At 45.8% G+C, this 24127-nt stretch overlaps 2 protein-coding genes across 2 annotated transcripts in view; one reads left to right on the forward strand and one right to left on the reverse strand.

Annotated features, from left to right (window-relative positions):
- Nucleotides 1-18327, forward strand: part of LOC145361410 (AT-rich interactive domain-containing protein 5B-like) — a 33200-nt gene extending 14873 nt beyond the window's left edge. The window contains exons 5-7 of the mRNA XM_080217136.1: nucleotides 10290-10387; nucleotides 12511-12697; nucleotides 15131-18327. Coding sequence (XP_080073262.1) covers nucleotides 10290-10387; nucleotides 12511-12697; nucleotides 15131-16912 — 2067 coding nt within the window. The 3' untranslated portion in view covers nucleotides 16913-18327. The remainder of the gene's footprint in view (nucleotides 1-10289; nucleotides 10388-12510; nucleotides 12698-15130) is intronic.
- aspdh (aspartate dehydrogenase domain containing) overlaps nucleotides 1-24127 on the reverse strand; it is a 77373-nt gene that overhangs the window by 36576 nt on the left and 16670 nt on the right. Inside the window, exon 8 of the mRNA XM_080216894.1 lies at nucleotides 22616-22773. Coding sequence (XP_080073020.1) covers nucleotides 22616-22773 — 158 coding nt within the window. The remainder of the gene's footprint in view (nucleotides 1-22615; nucleotides 22774-24127) is intronic.

The raw sequence follows: 24127 nt of genomic DNA on the forward strand, positions 1-24127 counted from the left end.
GGTTCCCAATAATTCTTTCCCCTCTTAACAGAAATCTATGTCCTCTAGTTCTTGATTTCCCAACCCTGGGAAAACTACTGAGTGCAATAACCCTATCCATGCCTCTCATGATCTACACACCTCTATAAGATCACCCTTCAGTCTCCTATGCTCCAAAGATAAAAAGTCCCAGCCTGTCCAGTTTCTCCCAAGAACTCAGTCCCTTGATTCCTGGCAACATCCTCTTAAATCTTTTCTGCACTCTCTCCAGTTTAGTAACATCTTTCCTGTAGCAAGGTGACCAAAACTGAACATAATACTCCAGATTGCGGCCTCACCAATGTCCTGTACAACTGCAACGTAACTTCCCTGGCTGATGAAGGCCAGCATGCCAAAAGTCTTCTTTACTGTCCTCTCTATTTTGACTCCATCTTTAGAGAACTGTGCACCTGAACTCCAAGATCCCTAAGGTCCTACCATTCACTCCATTTGCCATTTCTCGGCCCAGTTCCCCAGCTGATCAAGATCCTGCTACAATTTTTGATCACCTTCCTGTCTATAATACCACCTATTTTAGTGTCATCTGCAAACTTACCGATCATGCCTTGTACATTCTTAATCAAATTGTTGATATAGATAACAAACAACAATGGGCTCAGTACTGACCCCTGAGGCACACCACTCGTCTTAGGCCTCCAGTCTGACAAGCATCCTTCCACCATTACCCTCTGCCTCCTACCATTGAGCCAATTGTATATCCAATTTGCCAGCTCATCCTGGATTCCATGTGATCTAACCTTCCAGAGCAGCCTACCATGTGGAATTTTATCAAAGGCCTTACTTAAGACCATATAGACTACTTCTACGACCCTGCCCTCATCAACCCTCCTGGTCATTTCATCAAAGAACTCTAACAAATCTGTACGGCATGATCTCCCATGGACAAAGCCATGCTGACTACTCCAACTCAAACCCTGTCTTTCCAAATGCCTGTATATCTTAACCCTCAGAATCCTCTCTAGTCACTTACCCACCACAGATGTTAGGCTTACCAGTCTATAATATCCAGATTTTTCTTTGCAGCCCTTCTTAAATAAGGGCACAGCATTTGCTACCCTCTAGTCTTCTGGTACCTCACCCATGGCTAACGATGATGCACTATTCCATCACATTACTGACATGTGACTTGTAGATGGTGGACATGCTTTGGGAATCTGGAGTAGCGTCATTCGCTGCAAAATTCCCAGTCTCTGAACTGCCCTTGAGGCCACACTATATACCTTCAGTTTCTGGTCAATGATAACCTCCAGGATGTTGTCAGTGGGAGATTCAGCGCTGGTGATGCCATCGAATGTACAGTGGAAATGATTAGTTTCTCTGTTGTTGGACTTCTATTGCATGAATTTTCCTTGCCATTTATCGGCCCAAGGTCTTGCTGCATATGGACAGTGGAGAGCAAATCCACTGAGAGATTCACTTCATCTCAGAAAAGTGATAGATGTGTGCAGAAACACAGAAGTTTGGAAACATCCACTAGAGCATATGTATGTCAGAGCAGACCAGGAGATATATTATGTTGAAAGATCTTCCAGGCCACAGAGCAGGACAATTGTGCACAAAGGGCAGGATGTAAATATGGGTGGGTGGGAGGGCATCATACAAAGCAGCTGTGTCCAGCATGGGGAAAGCAGTATTCTAATTGCCAGAAGCTAAATCATTTCACGTACAAGTGTTTAGCTAGAAAAAAGTAAGACATATCTCTCCACTGGCCATCTGTAAAGACATCAGCAGAAGCACAAAACACCATTCAGGTTGGCTCAGTGAAATCTAGAGGTGATCACTGGCTTGTAACTCTTGGAGTGATAGCTGCAGAAGGAGAGCAGCAGGTGAACAAGAGGTGTCAGAGACATTGCTGCATCATGCAAATGATTTTCATAGAACAAAGAACAGTACAGCACAGAAACAGGCTCTTCAGCCCTCCAAAGTGACCATGATGCCTGCCTAAACTAAACCATATGCGCTTATGGTATAGAGTGCGTATCCTTCCATTCCCATCTGATTCATGTAGTTGTCTAGTTGCCCCTTAAATGCCCCAATTGTACCTGCTCCCACCACCTCACCAGGCAGCGCCTTCTAGACACTGACCACCTTTTGTGTATTTAAAAAAAAAACCTGCCTTGCACATCTCTAACTTTTCCCCATGCACCTTAAACCTATATCCCCTCGTGCTTGACTTTTCTACCCGAGGAAAGTGCATCTGACCATCCACTCTGTCCATGACACTCAATCTTGTAAGCCTCTATCAGGTCACCCCTCAACCTCTCATTCCAGTGAAAAGAAACTGAGTTTCCCTAACCTCTCCTCGTAGCTAAACACCCTCCAGACCAGACAACTTCCTGGTAAATATTTTCTGTACCCTCTCCAAAGCCTCCATCTCCTTATGGCATTGTGGCGACCAGAATTGAACACTATATTCCAAGTGCGGCCTAATTAAGGTCCGATGAAGCTGCAACATGACTTGTCAATTTTTAAACTCAATGCCCTGGCCGATGAAGGCAAGCAAGCCGTAAGCCTTCCTGACTACCTTCTCCACCTGCATTACCACTTTCAGTGTTCAGTGGACATGTACACCAAGATATCTCTGCTTGTCAGTAGTCTTAAGGGTTCTACCATTTACTGTATAATTCCTCTATGCATTGGACCTTCCAAAATGCATTACCTCACATTTGTCCAGATTAAACTCCATCTGTCATTTCCTTGTCCAAGTCTCCAACTGGTCTGTACTTTGCTGTATCCTCTGACAATCCACAACTTAGCCAATCTTTGTGTCATCTGCAAACTTACTAATCAGACCAGCCACATTTTCCTCCAAATCATTTATAAATACTATAAATCACCAAGGTCCCAGTACTGATCTATGTGGAACACTACTAGTCACAGCCTTCCACTCAAAAGCATCCCTCTGTTGCTACCCTCTGCCTTGTGTGGCCAAGCCAGTAGTGTATCCTTCTTGTCAGGTCTCCTCTGATTCGGTGTGACTTCACCTTTTGTACCAGTCCACCATGAGGTATCTTGTCAAAGGCTTTATTGAAGTCCGTGTATACAATATCCACTGTCTTTCCCTCATCAATCATCTTCATCACTTCAGAACTGTGTGAAGTGACTCAAGGTGACGAACCAAAGAAGAAGCTCTAGAAAGAAGTAACGTTGAGTCTATTTGATCGAGTGGCACTTGTGCAGAGGGTGCAAGTTCATCTAACAGCCCACTGCAGGAGGAAAAATGAAGATCTTCAGGACGATATGAAATAGCCAGTCAGCTCAGCTGGACCAAGTCTAAGTTCTTTGGTCATGTGTGAGAGCAGCTGTGGTGTAGTGGGTAACTCACAATTACATGTGATTTTGCTTGCAAAGTTGCCTGTTATTTGTTATAGAGATGGGGATGTTTAGGTCTTGAAATCCAATCGTTACTCAGTGCACCACCTGGCTGGTCATTGTCATGTGACCTATGCCACGATGGAATGTCTGGGAGCAGCCATGTCACATGTAGTTCAATGAAGACGACATGACAAAGACTCTGAGCTTGTAACAGGATGACTTGATAGGCCAGCTGATCTTTTTCTGGTCCTCTCGATGCTACTGACAGCTTTGTGTGGGCATCTCAAAGAGCAGCAAAGAGAACCTGCCCAAGGCATTTTCAAGTTGCTAATCTCTTAATGCCTTCGTGTTGAGGTTACCAACCATTGGAGTCTCCAAGACACGCAAATTCATCTCCAGGCCATTGCTTGTCAGAAAATCATTGGATTTTCTGTTTTAGTCATAAAAATATTGGGGAAGGGAGAGAAAGACAACTTGGTAGAGTTGGGAATAATCTGAGTGGGTAAAGAAGAATCTTATCATTTCTAATTGGTGCATAAAGTGGGAGGGGCATACCCAGGCCAGATGTCAGCTGACCAGCATGCCAGGGGGGTGTGCTTGGGCATTTAGTCATGTGACACAACCTGCTGGAATTTGCTCAGATAGAGTTGGGCACCCCCAACTGTGTGGGTGACATCCTGGAAAGCATGTTCTGAATTTGCTCTTTGAATTAAAAACGGAATGGGTTTTGGCATTGCCCTATCCCTCCAGGGATTGAGTTCCTATCTAAACAAAACATAGGACGTTAATGCTTCTTCTCACCAGTCAGAATCTTGAATGGTCCAACCCGACTGCACTCAATAACCTAGTTTTAAATCCAGCTGCATCCAAACCTCTTGAACCCTGATCCTTCAACTCTGGGTCATGGGTACACATCCAGGCTCTGGTTCCCAGGATTCCTCAGCTCAGAATTGCCAAGAGGCAGCAAGTCTGTAACATGTTGTGAGCAGTATGTCTATCTGGGATGGCCAGCTCCACAGTTACCAGCTATCAGCCCCTGCCTGTCCTGAAGCAACAACACTCACTTGAATCTATCTGTTAGTAAACCAGAATCTGATTTTGGCAGGACTCAGTCTTCTCTCCGTCCCAACTGAAGACTGCTCAGGTCCAAGAGAGAAAAGACCATAAGACACAGGAGCAGAATGATGCCATTCAGCCGATCGAGTTTGCTCCGCCATTGAATCATGGCTGATATTTTTCTCATCCCCATTCTCCTGCCTTTTTCCCATAATCCCTGATCCCCTTATTAATCAAGAACCTATCTCTGACTTAAAGACACTCAGTGACCTGGTCTCCACAACCTTCTACAGCCAAGAGTTCCACAGACTCTCTGGCTGAAGAAATTCCTCCTCATCTCTGTTTTAAGAGTCGTCCCTTTGGTCTGAGGTTGTGCCTGTGAGTTCCAGTCTCTCTCTCTGATGGAAACATGCCTTTCACATCCATCTATCCTGACCTCTCAGTATTCCGTATTCCATATTCCTCGGAGTCTCAGAATTCCCCATTCTGCATGAGCAGCTGGTGGCCTATATCCGACTAATTGATTGGAAATGATGTGGAATCTATTTGTTTTCAATTCAACTTCTTCCATGTGTCTGTGAGCCTCTGTGGGAATTGGAGAGAAGGAGATCCCCTTGTTTGGGAGCAGGGCTTGTGGCTTTCAAAGTGTTCTCCAGAGCGTGGCTGCCAATGTCTTGACTTCTGTTTCTAATTGTGCCCCGGGTTGCCTGTGTACGGGATGGGAAGGGATGGATTAAACAGCCAGCCACTCAGTACCCAGGAAGCAAGGGTCTGGTTGATACCCCCAGCTCAGTAGAGAGAGTGCCTGAGCTTCTGTTTCCTGTGTGGCGTTTTGCAGTTGTAGCATCTTGTGAGCAGGACAATGGTAGCTGGGACAATGTCACTGCTGTCTCCTTGTTCTCTCTCCCCAGGCAGCTGGTCGCTGTCAGATTTGCAGCAATGGCACGATTTTCAGCAGCTGCACCATCTGCGTAAAGCCTGGGAATTAAAATAAGAAACTGCTGTTGGCAGCACTTTGGGACAGTTGGGAGCACACCATCAAGCTGTGACTTGCTCTCTGTATGGCTGTCTGACTCTTGCTCTCTGTGTTTCTGATGTGAGAGAGTCAGAAGCTGTTTGAGTGTTTTTACCCACTGGTACTGATGTGTGGATACATCCCCATATACTCACTTCTTTTGATTTGATTTATTATTGTCACATGTATTAACATACAGTGAAAGATATTGTTTCTTGCACACTTCACATAAGAACATAAGAAATAGGAGCAGGAGTAGGCCATCTAGCCCTTCAAGCCTGCCCTGCCTTTCAATAAGATCATGGCTGATCTGTCGTGGCTCAGTTCCACATTCCTGCCCTCTCCCCATAACCCTTAATCCCCTCGCTTATCAAAAACCCATCAACCCGCGTCTTAAAAATATTTAGCGAGGCAGCCTCCACCACTTCAACGGGCAGAGAATTCCAGAGATTCACCACCCTTTGAGTGAAGAAGTTCCTCCTCAACTCTGTTCTAAACCGCCCCCTCTTTATCTTGAGGCTGTGCCCCCTAGTCCTACTGTCCTTTCTGAGCGGGAAGAGTCTCTCCACCTCTATCCTATCCATCCCATTCATCATCTTATACGTCTCAATGAGATCTCCCCTCATTCTTCTGAACTCTAACGAGTACAAGCCTAGTTTATTCAGCCTCTCATATCTCAACCCCCTCAACTCCGGTATCAGCCTAGTAATCCACCTCTGCACTCCCTCCAAGGCCAAAATATCCTTGCGTAAGTGCGGCGACCAAAACTGCGCACAGTGCAGAGCATACTGTTACAAGCATACTGTTATCGTTTACAAAGCATACCGTTCATAGAGAAGGAGAGAGTGTAGAATGTTGTGTTACAGTCATAGCTAGGGTGTAGAGAAAGATCAACTTAATGCAAGATAGGTCCATTCAAAAGTCTGACAGCAGCAGGGAATTGGCTAACCAATTTCTTACTGTTCATCGGTGACTAATCTTCAGCAAATCTTCACTGGCTTTGAGGTGCTTTGGGATAAGAAAGGGCCAAATTCTTGCTTTTCCTTTTATCCTTTTCTTTCCATCTCTGCAATAGCCTAGTGGTATTACTATTTATCCAGAAACTCAGCTAATGTTCTGGGGATCAGGATTTGAATCCTACCATGGCAGCTGGTGGAATCTGATTCAATAAAAAAAAAATCTGGAATTAAGAATTGACTGATGACCATGAAACCATTGCCGGAAAAACTCATCTGGTTCACTAATGAGAAAGAAATCTGCTGTCTTTACCCGGTCTGGCCTACAGGTGACTCCAGAATCATAGCAACATAGTTGACTCTCAGCTGCCCTCTGAAACAGGGCAGTTGGGGATGGACAATAGATGCTGACCAGCCAGCGACACCCATATCCCATAAATAAATAAATATTTCCCTCAATACAATTGTGCAGACCTTCTCTGCACTTTGTGACTGACTCCCTCATTGCAGCTTTGAAATGGTTGTTGCTAATATTCAGTAAAAAGCATTGCTCACAATGTTTCATGAGGAGTTGAGAGGGAAATCTGATATTGCTGATAATTGGGAGGTGGGGGAGAAGCTGGTGTGATAAAAGCTGGTTGTAAAAATGGAGCGGTCTCAGGATTCTGCAACGAAGGGATGCCCAGGAGTAAAGGAAACTCACGAAGTTGGGAGTGTGGAGTTTACTGAGGAGCAGCAACTGACTAGAGCCTTGAATGGTGACAGCCCACTGTCGTCAGGCAAGTGGGGGGAACTCCCATTGAACCAGTCAGGTCTTGAAATGAAAGTGTTACTGAGAAATAGTGAATGCAGATCAGCATTAGAACAGGAAATGCGCATTGTCAGAAGCTTGATTAAAAATAGATAGGTTAAGGCCTCTGCTAAAACATTAGACAGGGACATTGCATCAATGCGGTCAACTTTCTGCCACTGATATTGCCAACAAGAATTTCCTGTTGTAATATTCCGATAAAGAATTTGCTTGCTTATCTTGATGATGAGTGATATAAAGATCTGTGACAGACTGGACCAAATACAATAATTCTTGGCCCTCTGCCAATTAGATAGTTGTTATTTCTCAGAAGATTTGTTTGATTGAAGACTGTCTTGACTACAAGAGTTAATGGCAGGCTAGCTGACACATAGTAAGTAGTCTCACAACACCAGGTTAAAGTCTTAACTCACCTGATGAGGGAGAGGCACTCAAAGCTTGTGCTATCAAATAAACCTGTTGGACTTTAACCTGGTGTCGTGAGACTACTTACTGTGCCTACCCCAGTCTAACGCCAGCAACTCCACATAATGGTTGCTACATACAGGTTGATCAAATGCATTATTGTTGCAGGATACAGCCATCAGGATGGGAGATGGTGAATTTTGGGTCTGAATTCTCAGAACGATGGGGGCTGGGCTGACTTGGGCAGCATCGATACCCTTTCACATTCAAACCAGCACTGACTATCATACGCAGCAGGGCTTCAGCCCTTAGTCAGGAGGAAGGTCCACCTTGGATTGACTGACTATTCCAGGCAGCTCTCTGCATTGCCTCTTCCAGCCACCGCAGCGCTGTGACTGGAGGAACTAAAGTCCTGGGGACCCTACGGCGGGGAGGCAATGGGGACAATCAAGGTTTTGGGGGATAGGTCGAGGATGGCGGGGGGTGCTTGAAGGTCACTGGACCTTATGGGGACAATGCCCCAGTTAGCAGGGAGAAGGCCCCCAACCCCTCACCATCTTCCTACTTTAGATCAAACTCTCTTCAATTATGTTCCCCCCCCCCCCGCCCCCAACCAATGAGTTGTCATCTGTCTGCCCGTCTAAAAATTGAGGCTAGATGGGAAAGGGCCCTTCAGTGGCCTGTCCGAGGCCTTGCTGCCTCTCCATTAAATTATCAGGCCAGGGCAGGCGGGATCCCCTCCATATAATCCCCCATCCGTCCTCACTCCACTGCCTCAGAAACTGCTGGGGCTGCGGACTGAGTGTGAAGTTCTGGCCTTGGAGGATCCAGTGATCTTCATTTTGCCACATTTCAGACGAAATGAATTCAGAGATATCTGCCCGTAACTTAACATAAGAAATAGGAGCAGGAGTAGGCCATCTAGCCCTTCGAGCCTGCCCCGCCATTCAGTAAGATCATGGCTGATCTGTCGTGACTCAGTTCCACTTTCCTGCCCTCTCCCCATAACCCTTAATCCCCTTGCCTATCAAAAGCCTATCAACCCGCGTCTTAAATATATTTAGCGAGGCAGCCTCCACCACTTCAACGGGCAGAGAATTCCAGAGATTCACCACCCTTTGAGTGAAGAAGTTCCTCCTCAACTCTGTTCTAAACCGCACCCCCCCCCCCCCCCCCCTTTTCTTGAGGCTGTGGCCTCTAGTCCTACTGTCCTTACTGAGCAGGAAGAGCCTCTCCACCTCTATCCTATCCATCCCATTCATCATCTTATATGTCATATAACTTTAATTTTTCCATTGGTTCTTGGGATTTGCATGGCAATGTCAACACTTGACTCAAATTACTATGAAAGTAACTTCAGTTAGGTGTGGCATAATGGTTAGCACTGCTGCCTCACAGCGCCAGGGATCCAGGTTCAATTCCTGGCTTGGGTCAGTGTCTGTGTGGAGTTTGCACTTTGTTCCTGTGTGGGTTTCCTCTGGGTGCTCAGGTTTGCTCCAAAGATGTGGGGGTTGGTGGATCAGCAGGGTTAAATGCATGGGATTACGGGAATAGGGCAGTAGTGAGCCTGGATAAAATGCTCTGTCTTCTGCACTGTGGGAATTTCTGAAGTACATTTTAGGATTCAAGACTTGAAAATGTTTTATGTTGAATTGCAACCACAATGGCCATACAGAAATAAGGCAGCCTATTTGAACAGGATGATCAAGTGTTCTAACAGGCAGAATGACAGGAATGCGATCATCTGTTCTGCTGATTTTGGTTGCGAGTTAAATAATAGCCGGATCTCTGTTCCTCTTCAAAGCTGGCTGTGGAATCTTTTACATTCGCCTGCAGGGCCTCAGTTTAACACTGCATCCTCCAGCACTGCAGCACTCCAAAGTGAGGGTTAAGTGGATTGGCCATGCTAAATTGCCCCTTCGTGTCATGGCGATTAGAATCACAGAATCTCTACAGTGCCAAAGGGGGTCATTTGGTCCATCGAGTCTGCACCGACCACAATCCCACTCAGGCCCTACCTCCGTAACCTCTGTACATTTACCCTGCTAATCCCCTGACATGAAGGGTCAATTTAACATGGCCAGTCAACCTAAGCTGCACATCTCTTGGACTGTGGGAAGAAACCGGAGCACTCTGAGGAAACCCATACCGACACAGGGAGAACGTGCAGACTCTGCACAGACAGTGACCCGAAGCTGGAATCAAACCCAGGTCCCTGACGCTGTAAGGCAGCCATGCTAACCACTTTGCCACCATGTAGGGTAAATACACGGGGTTATGGGGACAGGCCCTGGGTGGGATAGTTGTTGGTGCAGACTTGATAGGCCAAATGGCCGCCTTCTGCACTCTTGGGTTTCTCTGATTCACTCCCTCAGTGGCACAGAGAGAGAGAGCGCATTGGCCTGAATTATACATTGCAGTCTCTCTTGAGTGAGATTTAATTTCATCAGATACAAGAGAGAGAAAGTGATGCAATGATCTACAGCCAGAACTTGTATGAAGTGTTGGCACAGGCTAGAAAAGCAATGGCGGGATGCTTTCTCCCTAAGGGGCTGGCTTTTTGCAGCTATCCAGCAGCCTCCACGCTTCCTGTGCAGAGATGATTCAGGTCTCACCTGGAGCAGTGGTCTTTGGACTCCGTGACTATTTGAATCACTGGGGATAACTCCAACTGTGTGGTTCTTCCTTGCAGGTCACGACCAGCCGCCTCTGGAAGAACATCTATGATGAGCTGGGCGGAAACCCTGGGAGTACCAGTGCAGCTACATGTACCCGGCGGCATTATGAGAGGTAGGTAGCATTGGCCCTTGTAGCAAATGGCACCTTGACTACTGAGCCCCAGTATTTGGTTTTCGAGTGTGTATCAGTTATTCTTTATCAATGTACTGACAGAAAGCCTCCTTCCTATCAGCCTAATCAGATTCACAGCAATCCGAATCTTTACAATTCCAGAATTGAGTGCTCAGATCCTAAACCCACTCTCCCAACAACCAGCCAATCAAACTCCAAAACTGGGACCTATTTGGACTGCAGGTACAGATTTGAGTAAATTGAGAGAGGAATTTGAGTCGGGGCACTAGAAAAACTGCCCAGCTGTTTAAATCCAGCTGCTTTCCAGTGAGTAGAAGGTGGGAAAGAGTGACAGACAAGACCATCGGAGCAGAATTAGGCCGCTCGGCCCATCGAGTCTTCTCCACCAATCAATCATGATTGATATTTTTCTCATCCCCATTTTCCTGTCTTTTTCCCCATAACCCTTGATCCCCTTATTAAGACAGAGATAGATGGGTTCTTGATGAAAGACACTCAATCCTCCAATGCCTTCTGCAGCATATTCACCACTCTCTGGCTGAAGAAATTCCTCCTCATCTCTGTTTTAAAGCATCATCCCTTCAGCCTGAGGTTGTGCACTCTGGTTCTAGTTTTTTCTGTGAGTGGAAACATCCTCTCCATGTCCACTCTATCCAGACCTCGCAGTATCCTGCAAGTTTCAGTAAGATCCCCCCCCCCCCCGCCATCCTTCTAAACTCCAACGAGTACAGACCCAGAGTCCTCAACTGTTGCTCATATGACAAGCTCTTAATTCCAGGGATCATTCTTGTGAACCTCCTCTAGACCCTTTCCAAGGCCAGCACATCCTTCCTTCGATATGGGGCCCAAAACTGCTTGTAGTATTCCAAATAGGGTCTGACCAGAGTCCAACACAGCCTCAGAAGTACATCTCTGCTCTTGTGTTCCAGCCCTCTTGATATGAATGCTAACATTGCATTTGCCTTCCGAACTGCCCACTGAACCTGCACGTTAATCTTAAGAGAATCTTGAACAAGGATTCCCAAGTCCCTTTGTGTTTCTGATTTCCTAATCATTTCTGATTTAGAAAACAGTCTATGCCTCCATTCCTCCTTCCAAAGTACATAACCTCACACTTTTCCACATTGTATTCCATCTGCCACTTCTTTGCCCACTCTCCTGGCCTGTCCAAGTCCTTCTGCAACTGCCCTGCTTCCTCAATACTATCTGTTCCTCTACATATCTTTGTATCATCTGCAAACTTAGCAACAGCGCCTTCAGTTCCTTCCTCCAAATCATTAATGTATATTTTAAAAGGCTGTGCTCCCGGCACTGATCCCTGAGGCACACTAGTAGTCACCGGCTGCCATCCTGAAAAAGACCCTTTTATCCTTACGCTCTGTCTTCTGTCAGTTAGCCAATCCTGTATCCACACCAAGATGTTATCCTTAAAACTATGGGCTCTTAACTTAGTTAACAGTCTTTTATGTGGCACCTTGTCAAAGTCCTTCTGGAAATCTAAATAAATCACGTCCACAGGTTCTCCTTTATCTAATTTCTTTGTTACCTCCTCAAAGAACTCTAACAGATTTGTCAGACATGACCTCCTCTTGACAAAGCCTTGCTGACACAGTCCTAATTTACTATGCACTTCCAAGTACTCTGTGATCTCAACTTTAATAACGGACTCTAAAATCTTGCCAATGTCTGAAGTCAGGCTAACTGGCCAATAATTTCCCATCTGCTGCTTGCCTCCCTTCTTAAACAGTGGTGTTACATTAGCTATTTTCCAATCCTCTAGGACCTTACCTGCCTCCAGTGATTCTTGAAAGATCACCACCAATGCCTCCACAATTTCCTCAGCTATTTCTTTTAGAACTCTGGGGTGTAGTTCATCTGGTCCAGGTGATTTATCCCCCTTCAGACCTTTCAATTTCCCCAGAATCTTCTCTTTGGTGATTGTCACACTCACCTGTGCCCCAGACTCTCTTGGAGCTCTGGCATCCCACTGGTGTCTTTCACCATGAAGACTGATGCAAAGTAACTTGTCAGTTCCTCTGTCATTTCTTGGAGTGATGGTAGAAATCTGCTCTGACCTTCTTCTCTCTCTTTCTCTCTGGCAGACTGGTTTTACCGTATGAACGTCACATTAAGGGAGAAGAGGACAAACCGCTGCCAGCATTCAAGCCTCGGAAACAGTATAACGTCATTAAAAACAAAGAGGGGAAAGGATCCAGTGTGGAACAGAAAGAAAGAAGCAAGCGCAAGCGACCAAAAGACAGCTTGCAGCAGAACAGCCAGACAAACGAGGTATGTGAATGCGGTTTTGAGAACTCTACCAACCTGTACCATTGACAATGCTGCTTTGTCTTTCGGGAAGGCGATAGCCGAGTGTTATTATTGTCAGACTATTAATCTAGAAACTCAGCAAATGTTCTGGGGACCTGGGTTTGAATCCCACCAGTGCAGATGGTGGGACTGGAATCCAGTAAAAATTTCTGGAATGAAGAATCTACTGATGACCGTGAAACAATTGTCAATTGTTGGAAAAACCCATCTGGTTCACTAATGTTCTCACCCGGTCTGCTGATATCTGACTCCAGAGCCAATGCAATGTGGTTGACTCTCAACTGCCCTCTGAACTGGCCCAGCAAACCACTCATTTCAAGCACAACAAGGCTTGGGCAATAAATGGTGGCCAGCCAACGAAGCCCATATCCCACGAACGAATTTAAAAACGCACTCCCCTCTATTTGGAACAATGTGAGAAGAAGGATGCTGTGGTTGCACTGTAAATAGTACAAGGTTGAGGAATTGGCTTGTAATATTGGGTGTAGAACATGGGACCAGTCAGAGGTTATCTTGAGTTCTGTGAGCCTTATCTGCCATTCAGTGAGACTGTCTGACCTGTAATTCTATATCCCACGATTGCCCCATAACCCTCACTATCACAGCATGTGTCAGATTTCCAAACGGCTCTCTGTGGGTACGAATGTTTCTAAAGATCTGTCAATAATTCTTAGACTCTTTTTAGTTCTAGGTTTTGCAGTCAGCAGTTCCTTTCCATCTTCCCCATTTGTTCTGCTGATGAGCTTAAACATTGATCAAATTCCTCCTTAACCTAAACTCTGGGGAATTCCATCCTGAGTTTGTGTAATCCTGACAGTGCAGAAGGAGGCCATTCAGCCTGTCAAGTCTGCACTGACCACTATCTCACCCAGGACTTATCCCCATAATCCCACATTTACCCTGCTAATCTCCTGACATAAGGGGAATTCAGCATGGCCAATCCACCTAACCCCCACCCGAGTGTGGAGGAAACCCATGCAGACACAAAGAGAATGTGCAGACTCCACACAGACAGTGACCCAAGTCGCAAATTGAATCCAGGTCCCTGGCACTGTGAGGCAGCAGTACTAACCACTGTGCCAACTGAGTCTATCTAGAATCTAGCAACCTGTTTTATGTTTGTCACTTTGAGCCACTGCACTGCAAGTCAGTAGTATGACATAAATATTACATGTTCTTGCACCATTAAGCAGTTAACGAAATCTGGCTCATTATTCTGGCCATGCCAGGAAGCAAGTTCCCAACCAACGGAAAAGCAAAATACTGCAGGTGCTGGAAATGTGAAATGAGAATAAAACAATATTGAGAAGAAGTCAGCAAGTTAAGCAACATTGATGGAGAAAAAGAGAATTAATGTTTCGGGTTAATGACCTGAAACAGAGAAGTTGAGAGAGGATTCACTTGGCTTATTTCTGATCTGAAGGGCTTACTTGTGGTGAAAGGTTGAGCAGGGTGGGCTGTAGAGTTTAGAAGAACGAGAGGTGACCTTATTGAAACATAGAAGATCCTGAGGGGATTTGATATCGGGAGCGTAATGGAGGCGGTTTGCCTCACATCCTTTACAAAGTACTTGGAAGAGTACGAGGCATGCCATAACATTCAGGATATGGGCCAAGCGGGATAATGTGGGCAGGTCAGGGCATTTCGTGCGTCGGTACAGACTCGATGGGCCAAAGGGCCTCTTCTGCACTGAGGTAATCTGTGATTGAGAGTGTTTTCGCTTGTGGGCAAGACTAAAGCTAGGATTCCGTTTAAGAATTCCCCTGAGGGTGGTTGATGAATCAGGAAGTAGAGGATGATTATTGAATCGACTCGAGGCAGAGTTTGATTTGTGTTAGATAAGGAGGTGGACAGAGAGGTGGATTCAGATCATCACCAATTCAGCCCTGAGCCATTTGAATGGGGAGTGATTTGGAACGCCACATGACCTACTCTTGTGCTCAGCCCAATGTTCTGGTAATTAAATTGTGAAGTAGCACTTTGGGAGGAAACTCATGTGGCACATAAAGATGTGTTAGGTAGGTTGACCATGCTAAATTGTCCGTAGGTGTCAGGGGGACTAGCTGGGGTAAATGCGTGGGGTTATGGGGATAGAGTCAGGGTGAGAATGTGGTTGGTGCAGACTGGAGTGGGCTGAATGGCCTCCTTCTGCACTGTAGGATTCTATGATTCTGTAAAGTTCAGCATGGACCTATCCAGCTGACTGGTCTGTTTCCAGGCTGTAAATACTGTGTGAGTTAAATTAACTTCAGTTTCTGTAGAAATAGCATCAACTTTCTCCTTGTACTGCACAAGAAAATTGCTTCTCAGCTATTTTAGCACTTTAAACTTCACATTTTATCAGCTGTTCTTTACCCCTGTGTAAAAGGCTTGATCCTTGTGTCTCCCACACAGGTACTTCCTCAAATGCTTTCCAAAGATGTGGGAATGGATAAGAAGGAACACGTATCTGTGGACAAAGACACCCTGAAGCCAAGAAACACTACAACTGGAAGTGAAGACTCCAGAGGGCAGCCAGTCCAGGATTGCTGTGGGAACAAGTCCCCAGTGCAAGAAGTGATGATAGTCAGCGAGAGGCCCACACAGAATGGGATATCCAAAGAGCCCTGGGATGCAAATGGCCCCTCGTCAGAAGCAGGCTCCAAGGCATTGATGGGCAACAAGGTTGTAGGTCATGATGGACATTGTGTCACTGCCGATGTGGCCATGGGCCAATCAGAGGAGATGACGGGTGGACACATTGCTATTTGCAAAGATGACAGAACTGGTTCGCACCAATCCCAAGCATCATTGGCCAGTAAGGGTGAGCTATCAGCACAAGGGGTGGATAAAAGTCGTCTGTCCATTCTTCGCTCCAAAAGAGACCAGGAAATAATGTCTCCCTTGGCTAAGAAGAAATTCCTTGCCCAAGGTAATGAGGTAGCAGCCCTCGGCTTTACCACTGCTGGCATCACCCCAATCCCTGCTGGCACCAAGTCAATGGCAAGCACTGAGATTCGGCACTCCCCTCCGGTCTCTGACTCCACTCCAGAGGTGAGCATTCACAGACCGTCTGTGATTCATCACATTCAGCCCCCGAGACAGGACCATTTGGAGTGGCCCTACAGTGTTAACCCAGCCAAATATCAGTTCTACCCCTTGGACCGGATCACCTCACATGATGGGGAAAAGGCACAGGAAGAAAGGGATCCCAAAGCAAGGGCAATTGAACATTCCCAACCCCATCAGTGTTTTGGGAATTTTTGTTGCAGCCCATACATGCATGGTCCAGTGAAACCCTTCTTCCATTACCCCAGCAAAGGGAGTCCTTTTGGTTGCTGTGCTAATCCGAGAAGCTTCCGAGACCTGAACAGTACTGCAGTCCCAACTCTGACAAATGATGCACACAAGCTGGCAAGGCACTATGAGAGGACACTCCCATCTAACGATCAGCCAACAGATCTCAGCCTTCCTCGAGCCAGCGCAGCTAACACACCCCAGACCCAGGTGTCCTGGGTCACAGATACCAAGAGTAGCCCCTCATCGCTGAGGAAGACCTCGTTTGCTGGCCACTCCTCCTTGTCCTCTGAAGGTCATCCCAAAGCTTGCTGGGTTCCACCCATTAGTGTCACCCTGCCCCGGAAAGTTCCCGCAAAGCGGGCAAAGAATGCCATGTTACCAACAAATCTCAAAAGTAGCCTCCCCAACTGCCAACTTTCCCAGCCTACACAGAGAAGCCAGAAGGAGCTGGATGCAGCTTATGGGAAGAAACTTCACATTGTCTCCCCTCTACTCATTGCCAAGGATCTGGATGCCAAGGACAACCAGAGGATTGGTGATGGTAAGGCACTGGGCAGTGAGCAGAAGTCCTCGCTGCCTGAAGTTCCTACCTGGGTGCCAACAGCACTGAGGCCACAGGATCCTGCCTTCTATGAGGGAGTGAGGACATGTTTGCCAGCCAGCTATAGTCATCACTTGAACCACATAAAGAGCCCACCCCTCTGTTCACCCTACATCCCCTCATTCACTGTAAATTCTTTTATGATCCCAGCCTTTCCGGGGCAGGTGCTGAGCTCCCCTGGGCATCCTTTAGATCTGTATAAGCACTTGGCTGCGGGCACCCCCTACGAAAACCTTCTTCGGCACAGACTATACCCCTCACACCTAACCTCTTTCCATGCTGGTCACAAACTATAGCCACCTGAGCTCTGGTGTCATGGCAGTTATCCTGCACCACTCTCCCAATGGTGCACCTGAACAGACCCAAGGATGTTGAGTTGGAGCAGGGTTTGCGAGGAATGGATTCAGAGGTTGAAACGGACCGGTGCTGAGCTGGAGCATCCCCTAAACGCACCCCCACCATCACCCTCGCTCATGGGCCACGCATGGTTTGTATTCTGGGCAGGATCCCAGAAGTTTGTGCAAGTTTTGGAAAATGGGCCATGTTTGGCTGGCAGACACCATTTTACTTTGCAAGAACTTCTTCCTAATTTGAAGAAGCCTCTCATTTTCAGCTTAGTGAAGATAGGAAAATACTGCTGTCTTTCAGCTAGAAGTATTTGAGGATATTCACTGGCCAATAGTTTGGGAAGCTGAGACCTTTGACCCTCATGAGTAAAGGAAGGGATCAGAACCTAGTGAGAAAATGGCCTCCTGGACGAATTTCAGCAACATTTGTGTAAATAAGCCCCACAAATAGAACGTAAACATGTATAGAATCAAAGAAGCTCATGAAGGTTTTGCTGCAGTGCGTGGAAGACTTTGACTGAGACATTCCAAGCGATTGCAATTCCTAAATCTTACATAGCGCTTCAGACTTTTGATGTGATTTTATAGACATAAAAAAATTAAAATGTGAAATTACAGATCTTCCTTGTGTGACTGAAATATCAAAGTGTACTGATTGTGAGAAATGTAGGAACAGGAAGAGGCCATTTAGCCCCTTGAGCCTGTTCAGCCATTCAGTGAGGTCTGATTAAAATATATCTCAACTTCAGTTATATTTATTCCCTTAACCAACATCATTAAAATAGATTATCCAGCCACTTATCACACTGCTGTTTGTGGGATCTTGCTGTGTGAACACTGACTACAATGTTTCCTGTATCAGAACAGTGATGACATTTCATTGCCTGTGAAGTGCTTGGGAATTTTTTGAAAAGCACGACAGAAATGAAACTTTCGCAGCATCGAATTACTATCTTCAAATCATGTTGTCCCTGCTACTTGACTAGTGCAGGCGCTAGGATCTTAGTACCTTGTCTGTCGGCAAGGGAATGGGACACAGCTTGTGGTAGGACAGGCACAGTGGTTGGCCTGTGCTACATTCTCATGGGGGTCGGGGCCTATGGCTCACTGCCCCTGACTGACCTTCACATTGGGGGCACTATGTACTGTTTAACCTGGACCACCTCACCAGGAGTTAAACTTTAAAAGCCCCCATTTAATTCTCCATGTGAATGTGAATGGAGAAAATGTCAACCAACGCAGAGTTCCTCTGATTGTAAAACAACTCATTGGAAACTCTGTCCTCGCAGTGTACAAGACATCTCTCTCTTGTGCTGTGTGTATTGAGTGACTAAGGTGAAGGATTACGTGTAATGTAGTTTCTCAATTGGTGCAGGCTGTCCATTTTACCCGCAGTCTGCCTCTAGACAATAAAACTGTTTGTAAAATGGCTGTTTTTCCTGTAGATTCTCTGAATCTGCGACCTGCAGGGTACACACTCATTTCAGTCCTATGTCTGTGTTCAGTCGGCCTCACTGGTTCTTTGCTTGGAATGGTTGGATGGTAAGGATGGGATTTTTCCTTTCCCACTTGTTGTGGGAATTGTAGCGGATGGGGGAATGGACCATACAAAGGTCTACTGACCTTGAGGTGGGGGGGTGGAATTTTCTAGTTTTGGGATGAGTGCGTCCACAGCATCCCTAAGTGTTTATTGAAAGAACACAGTGGTGGAGATATACACAAGATATAGCCCACACTAACTCCATGCTTGCTTCTAAACCGGTCTCTCTCCTGTCTCCAACTGATCCCAGTCTGAAAAACCATTCCTCATTAACCCTTATGCTACAATCCTGTTTTCGCACACTTTAATATCCCCTCATTCCTTCCTGTGACTGCTATGACCCATCCCGTTATAGTAACTAAATCATTGACCTATCCCCTTACAGTAACAATCACTGACCCATCCCCTTACAGGAATTTCATCATTGACCCATGCACTGACAGATTTGCTTTGCTGTGTCAGGTCCCTTCAGTCAGATATATAATCATACACTCACTAATCTGATATGCTCTCTTCACCTCTTCCTCTAGCTGTTCTGTCCTTTGTGGTTTCAAAGTCTCTATTATCAAGCAGAGAATGATGAGGAACAAGTATGTTTAGCAGTGGAGTGTTACCTTCGTAATGCCTCTCTAAAGCTTGCATTGTGCTCCGCTCATCAGTTGGATTGATCTATTCTTTGTGTATCTATTGATGCATCTACTTAATGCCCTAATGCGCTCAACCTCATTTATCCATTGCGCAGTTTAAGTACAGTCCAATCATTGAAACTTTGAGATTGGTGAATTCTGCTGTGACATTTTTTGACTCAATGTGTATCTCTCTCCTTTTCATGGCTCTGATTGGGTTCTTCCTGTGTTTAGAATGACTATTCAGATGGACAATCTATTCTGTGAGGTATTTTTGAAGCTGAAATACTGTGGGCCATTTTGAGTTTTTTTTCCCCAAATTAAATATGTTAAACCAGTGTTAGCAATATCAATGGTTTGGGGTTCCAGGTTGAAACCTGAAGCATGTTCTGCAGGAAAAGCTGTGGCCTTCATCGACAGCTGAAGAGTCATGACCCTTTGGAGCAAGGAGGATTCGAATTGCAGCCCCAACTCTAATAACTACTCTGCCTAACCCTGGCACCCACTCCCCTCCTCAGTCAGTTGTGAAGCAGCGAGCTGTGCCAGTATCTCCTAGCCAATTCCTGGTATTTCACAGCTGTGTGCGCAGCGCTGACCCAAGTAAAGGCCCAGATTTTCACAGTAACTTCTGTGCAGTGTTAAAATAAGCCTTACTTGTGACGAATTAAATAAGACTGTCCTCCAGTGTGACAGATCTGAGTGAGCAATCAGACATGGTTCGCTGTGCCACTTTATTCATTCTTTAGCCATTCTTCCCAGGGCCTGACAGATGCTTCAGTTCCTTCAGAAGTCATGTACTGGAGGACTCCTCAACACAGAAAGAGTCTTCCTCCATGACCTTTACAATCTAGGAGAAAATCAGCGAAGGGATGGAAAATGTGAGCAATTCAACAAATAGATCAAAGCAACATGCAGCCTTCCATTCGTGGCATGTCCCCGGGGAACCTGAGAACTGCAGTAATGAGCTGAATAAGTGCAGTATTTCTTTTATGCTCTATGAGGAAATGAATGTATGGTGGCAGCTTCTAGTCGATGTCTCATGGCAAAGCTCAGCTGCTCAAAGCAAACCAAGTAGCACCTTCAGCTGATCATCAACCATGTCAATCCAAACACCCAATCAGTCAGCGATGGAGAATGAGTTCACACAGGCTTTTACTGAGAATGGAGAAAGACATTGGAACTTAGCCTGGGACTTTTTTCCCTGGAGCGTAGGAGGCTGAAGGGTGACTTTATAGAGGTCTATAAAATAATAAGGAGCAAATATTAGCTAGTAACTCAATATCTATTCCCAAAGGTCAGCGAGTCTAAAATGAGAGGGCATAGGTTTAAGGTGAGAGGGGAGAGATATAAAAGCGTCCAGAGGGGCAATTTTTTCACACAGAGAGTGGTGAGTGTCTGAAACAAGCTGCCGGAGGTAATAGTAGAGGCAGGTACAATTTCGGTCTTTTAAAAAAACATTTCGACAGTTACAAGGCTAAGATGGGGATCGGGGGATATGGGCCAAGCACAGGCAATTGGGAATGGCCTCGGGTTTGAAAAAAAGGTGACATGGACAAGTTAGGCAGAAGGGCCTGTGTCTAACCTGTAAACCTCTATGGCATTCTGAATCTATATGTTACCGTGGTATCCCAACCTTTCCCCCAACTTAGTTGCGTAGCTGGACAGAAAGCTGGCTTGCATGATTCGATTCTGAGACTGCTGCTTTCTCCATCAATCTGTCAACATTATTCTGCACGCAGTTAAATATGTGATCACCTCTCATAATTGTCAAAAACCTGGCATAAAAACTTGAGTCCCATCTGCTCCATCAGAGCGCAGCAGAGACTGTTTAAACTATGAATGATCACATGTGGCCAGCCTGAGGATAACCGTGTCGGAGTCTGACCTTGCTCCTAATTATTCTGCACTCATTGAAATCCATCTCCTCAGTCTGCTGGCATCCCTTTGGAATAATATTCCAGAATTCCCTTTGGTATTCGGGATTGTAACAGAAGAAGACAGAGTGCTAGAGGTGCTGGTGGAACAGGAGATGGGCGATGGGACGTTGGCAGCTGTATGCATTCGAACTCAGCAGATAACACACAGCAAGAAATGTACCACGGATCTACATTGTGGACAAGCAGCTTAGCTGAACCGAAAGCTTTCCCTGAATGAAACTGTATTTGCGTTACACAGGGTAGATTCAAAAAGAATGATCCCAATGGTGGGGCAGTCCAGAACTAGGGGTCATAGTTTGAGGATAAGGGGTAAACCTTTTAGAACTGAGGTGAGGAGAAATTTCTTCACCCAGAGGGTGGTGAATGTGTGGAATTCACTACCGCAGAATGTAGTTGAGGCCAAAACATTGTCTGATTTCAAGAAGAAATTAGCTATAGCTCTTGGGCCTGAAGGGATCAAGGTCGGGGAAGGGGAGAATCAGGATAGTGAATTTGATGATTAGCCACGATCAAAATGAATTGCAGAGCAGGGCTGAATGGCTTCCTGCTTCTAGTTTTGAAGGGCTGAATGGCCTCCTGCTTCTAGTTTCTACACTACAACATTTTAGATGCCAGGTCAAACATCTCTTTACATGGTTTTGTGTTGAATCAGTTCCCTCCTGTAGAAGTGCCTGGTGCCACTGTAAAATTTTATGTCTCTGAGCAACGCTGTTTGGCCACTCCTGTTTGTGTTGTCTCAATGAGACAGCTGTTAAATTTTGTCCCAATTCTTTATGCACAGTTCTGTCAATCAGTTTGCTTCAACTAGGAATCCACTTGTCTTTCTGAAAATCCACCTGATTCAGGAAACACATTTCAGATCTTAACACAGTCGAAGGGGCTCACTCAATTCCAGTTGCTCATATAAAATGCCCATCACACATCAAAGAGCTCCTTGTCTGTTCTACACTTTGATATACTTCTGAGGTGTGAGCGGGTGTTATATACAAACAGAGAAGATAGGAACAGGAGGATACCATTCGCCCTTACAACCTGCTCTGCCATTCATTACGATCATGGCTGATCATCCAACCTAAGTCTGCTTTCTCCCCATAAACTTTGATCCCATTCGCCTCAAGTGCGATATCCAGCCACCTCTTGAACACATTCCGTGTTTTGGCATCAACTACTTCCTGTGGTAATGAATTCCACAGACTCATCAGTCTTTGGGTGAAGAAATTTCTCCTCACCTCCATCCTAAATGGTCTACCCTGAATCCTCAGACTGTGACCCCTGGTTCTGGACACTCCCACCATCAGGATCATCCTCCCTGCATCTACCCTGTCTAGTCCTGTTAGAATTTTATAATCACTATAAGAACCTCTCTCATTCATCTGAACTCCAGCGAAAACAATCCTAACTTTGTCAATCTCTCCTCACACATATAAATGCAACTTTTACTGTATTTCTTTGTTATAAGGTTAGATCTATGAAAAATGGATGGAAAGGTTTATCCTGTCATCCTGTCATGAGTCAAAGTGTTGAGGGTGAGGTGCAGTCTTGTACTTACTGAGCACGCTGCTCCAGAATGAAGAATAGGTTGCCATGCCTGTCACTTCCCCCTGGGGAGCGGGATTCTTCCGGCTGGTCTTCACTGTGAATTCGTGGCCTGAATACTTGTTCACTGGACCAGTTACTTCAATATCCACAATGTGAAAATTCAATAGACTGCAGGGGCAGGAGAAAGCTCAAATTATCAGAAAATTCAATTCAGCGATTTGAAAAACCGTCCAGTACAGGCTCCAGTTGCAGCGTCACTGCACCATGGTGGGAGGTCACTCTGATAAAGGGCCGCTGGGTGAAGAATCCATGCTGCCAAACATATAGGACACCAAACTCAATATAGACGGCACAGTAGCAATGGGCAGCATGGTGACACAGTGGTTAGCACTACAGCCTGAGTGTGCCAGGGACCCGGGTTCGATTTCTGGCTCCACACAGCTTGTGTGAAGTCTGCACATTCTCCCTGTGTCTGCGTGAGTTTCTCCTGGGTGGTCCGGTTTCCTCCCACAGTTAGGTAGATTGGCTGTGCTAAATTGACCCTTAGTGTTCCAAAAAGTAAACGTTCATTGAATCATAGAATCCCTATTGTGCAGAAGGAGGCCATTCAGCCCATCAAATCTACACTGACAACAATCCACCCACACCCTATCCCCACCTATTTAGCCCTAATCCCTGTAATCTATGCATCTCAGTTCATTAAGGAGTAATTTAGCATGGCTGAGCCCCCTGAACTCCATAGCTTTGGATTGTGGGACAAAACTGGAGTACCTGGAGGAAACCCATGCAGACATGGAGAGAACGTGCAAACTCCAGAGAGACTGTGACCCAAGCCGGGAATTGAACCCGGGACCCTGACGCTATGAGGCAGCAGTGCTAATCACTGTCAAAATGCCGTCCACAAGGTTACATAGATTTGGCCTGTGTTGGGGTATGGGGATAGGGTCGGGGACAGGGCCTGGGTAAGATGCTCTGTCAGAGAATGGGTGCAGACTCGATGGATCAAATGGTCTCCTTTTGCACTGTAGGGATTCTATGATTTCAGATTTTATTTTTAGATGATTTTGTTGCTTTGAATTCATCTTCAATCTTTACAGGGATAAAGGAAAGTTAGTGTCCACTGCTACTGCTTCAATTAACCAGCTGCCAAAGTGCTCACCCACGCTGTTAGCAGCAGATTTGATGATTCCTGATCTGTCTCCTATTTTTGACCCTCCTTGGTGTGCTTATTGAGAGCTCTGCTGCTAATATTCTGACGCACGTCCTTTTCACCTGTTACGCATTTTAACCACTGAATGATACTGGTTCCTGCTCCTGTCTCAAAATGTAACTTCTTCCCCCTATGATAACAGCCCCATAACCTTGCTTCTCCCAATTTCTGTAACCTCCTCCAGCCCCACAACCTCCGATTCTCTAATTCTGAACTTGGACAAATCTCGAATTCCCTTCACTGCACTCTTCTTTCCACTGCCTGCTGAATTCCAAATCCTGGAATTCCCTCCCAAAACCTCTGAATCTTTCT

Source organism: Carcharhinus amblyrhynchos, chromosome 34 (assembly GCF_965287045.1).
Source record: "Carcharhinus amblyrhynchos chromosome 34, sCarAmb.v2.hapA, whole genome shotgun sequence".
Classification (NCBI taxonomy): domain Eukaryota; kingdom Metazoa; phylum Chordata; class Chondrichthyes; order Carcharhiniformes; family Carcharhinidae; genus Carcharhinus; species Carcharhinus amblyrhynchos.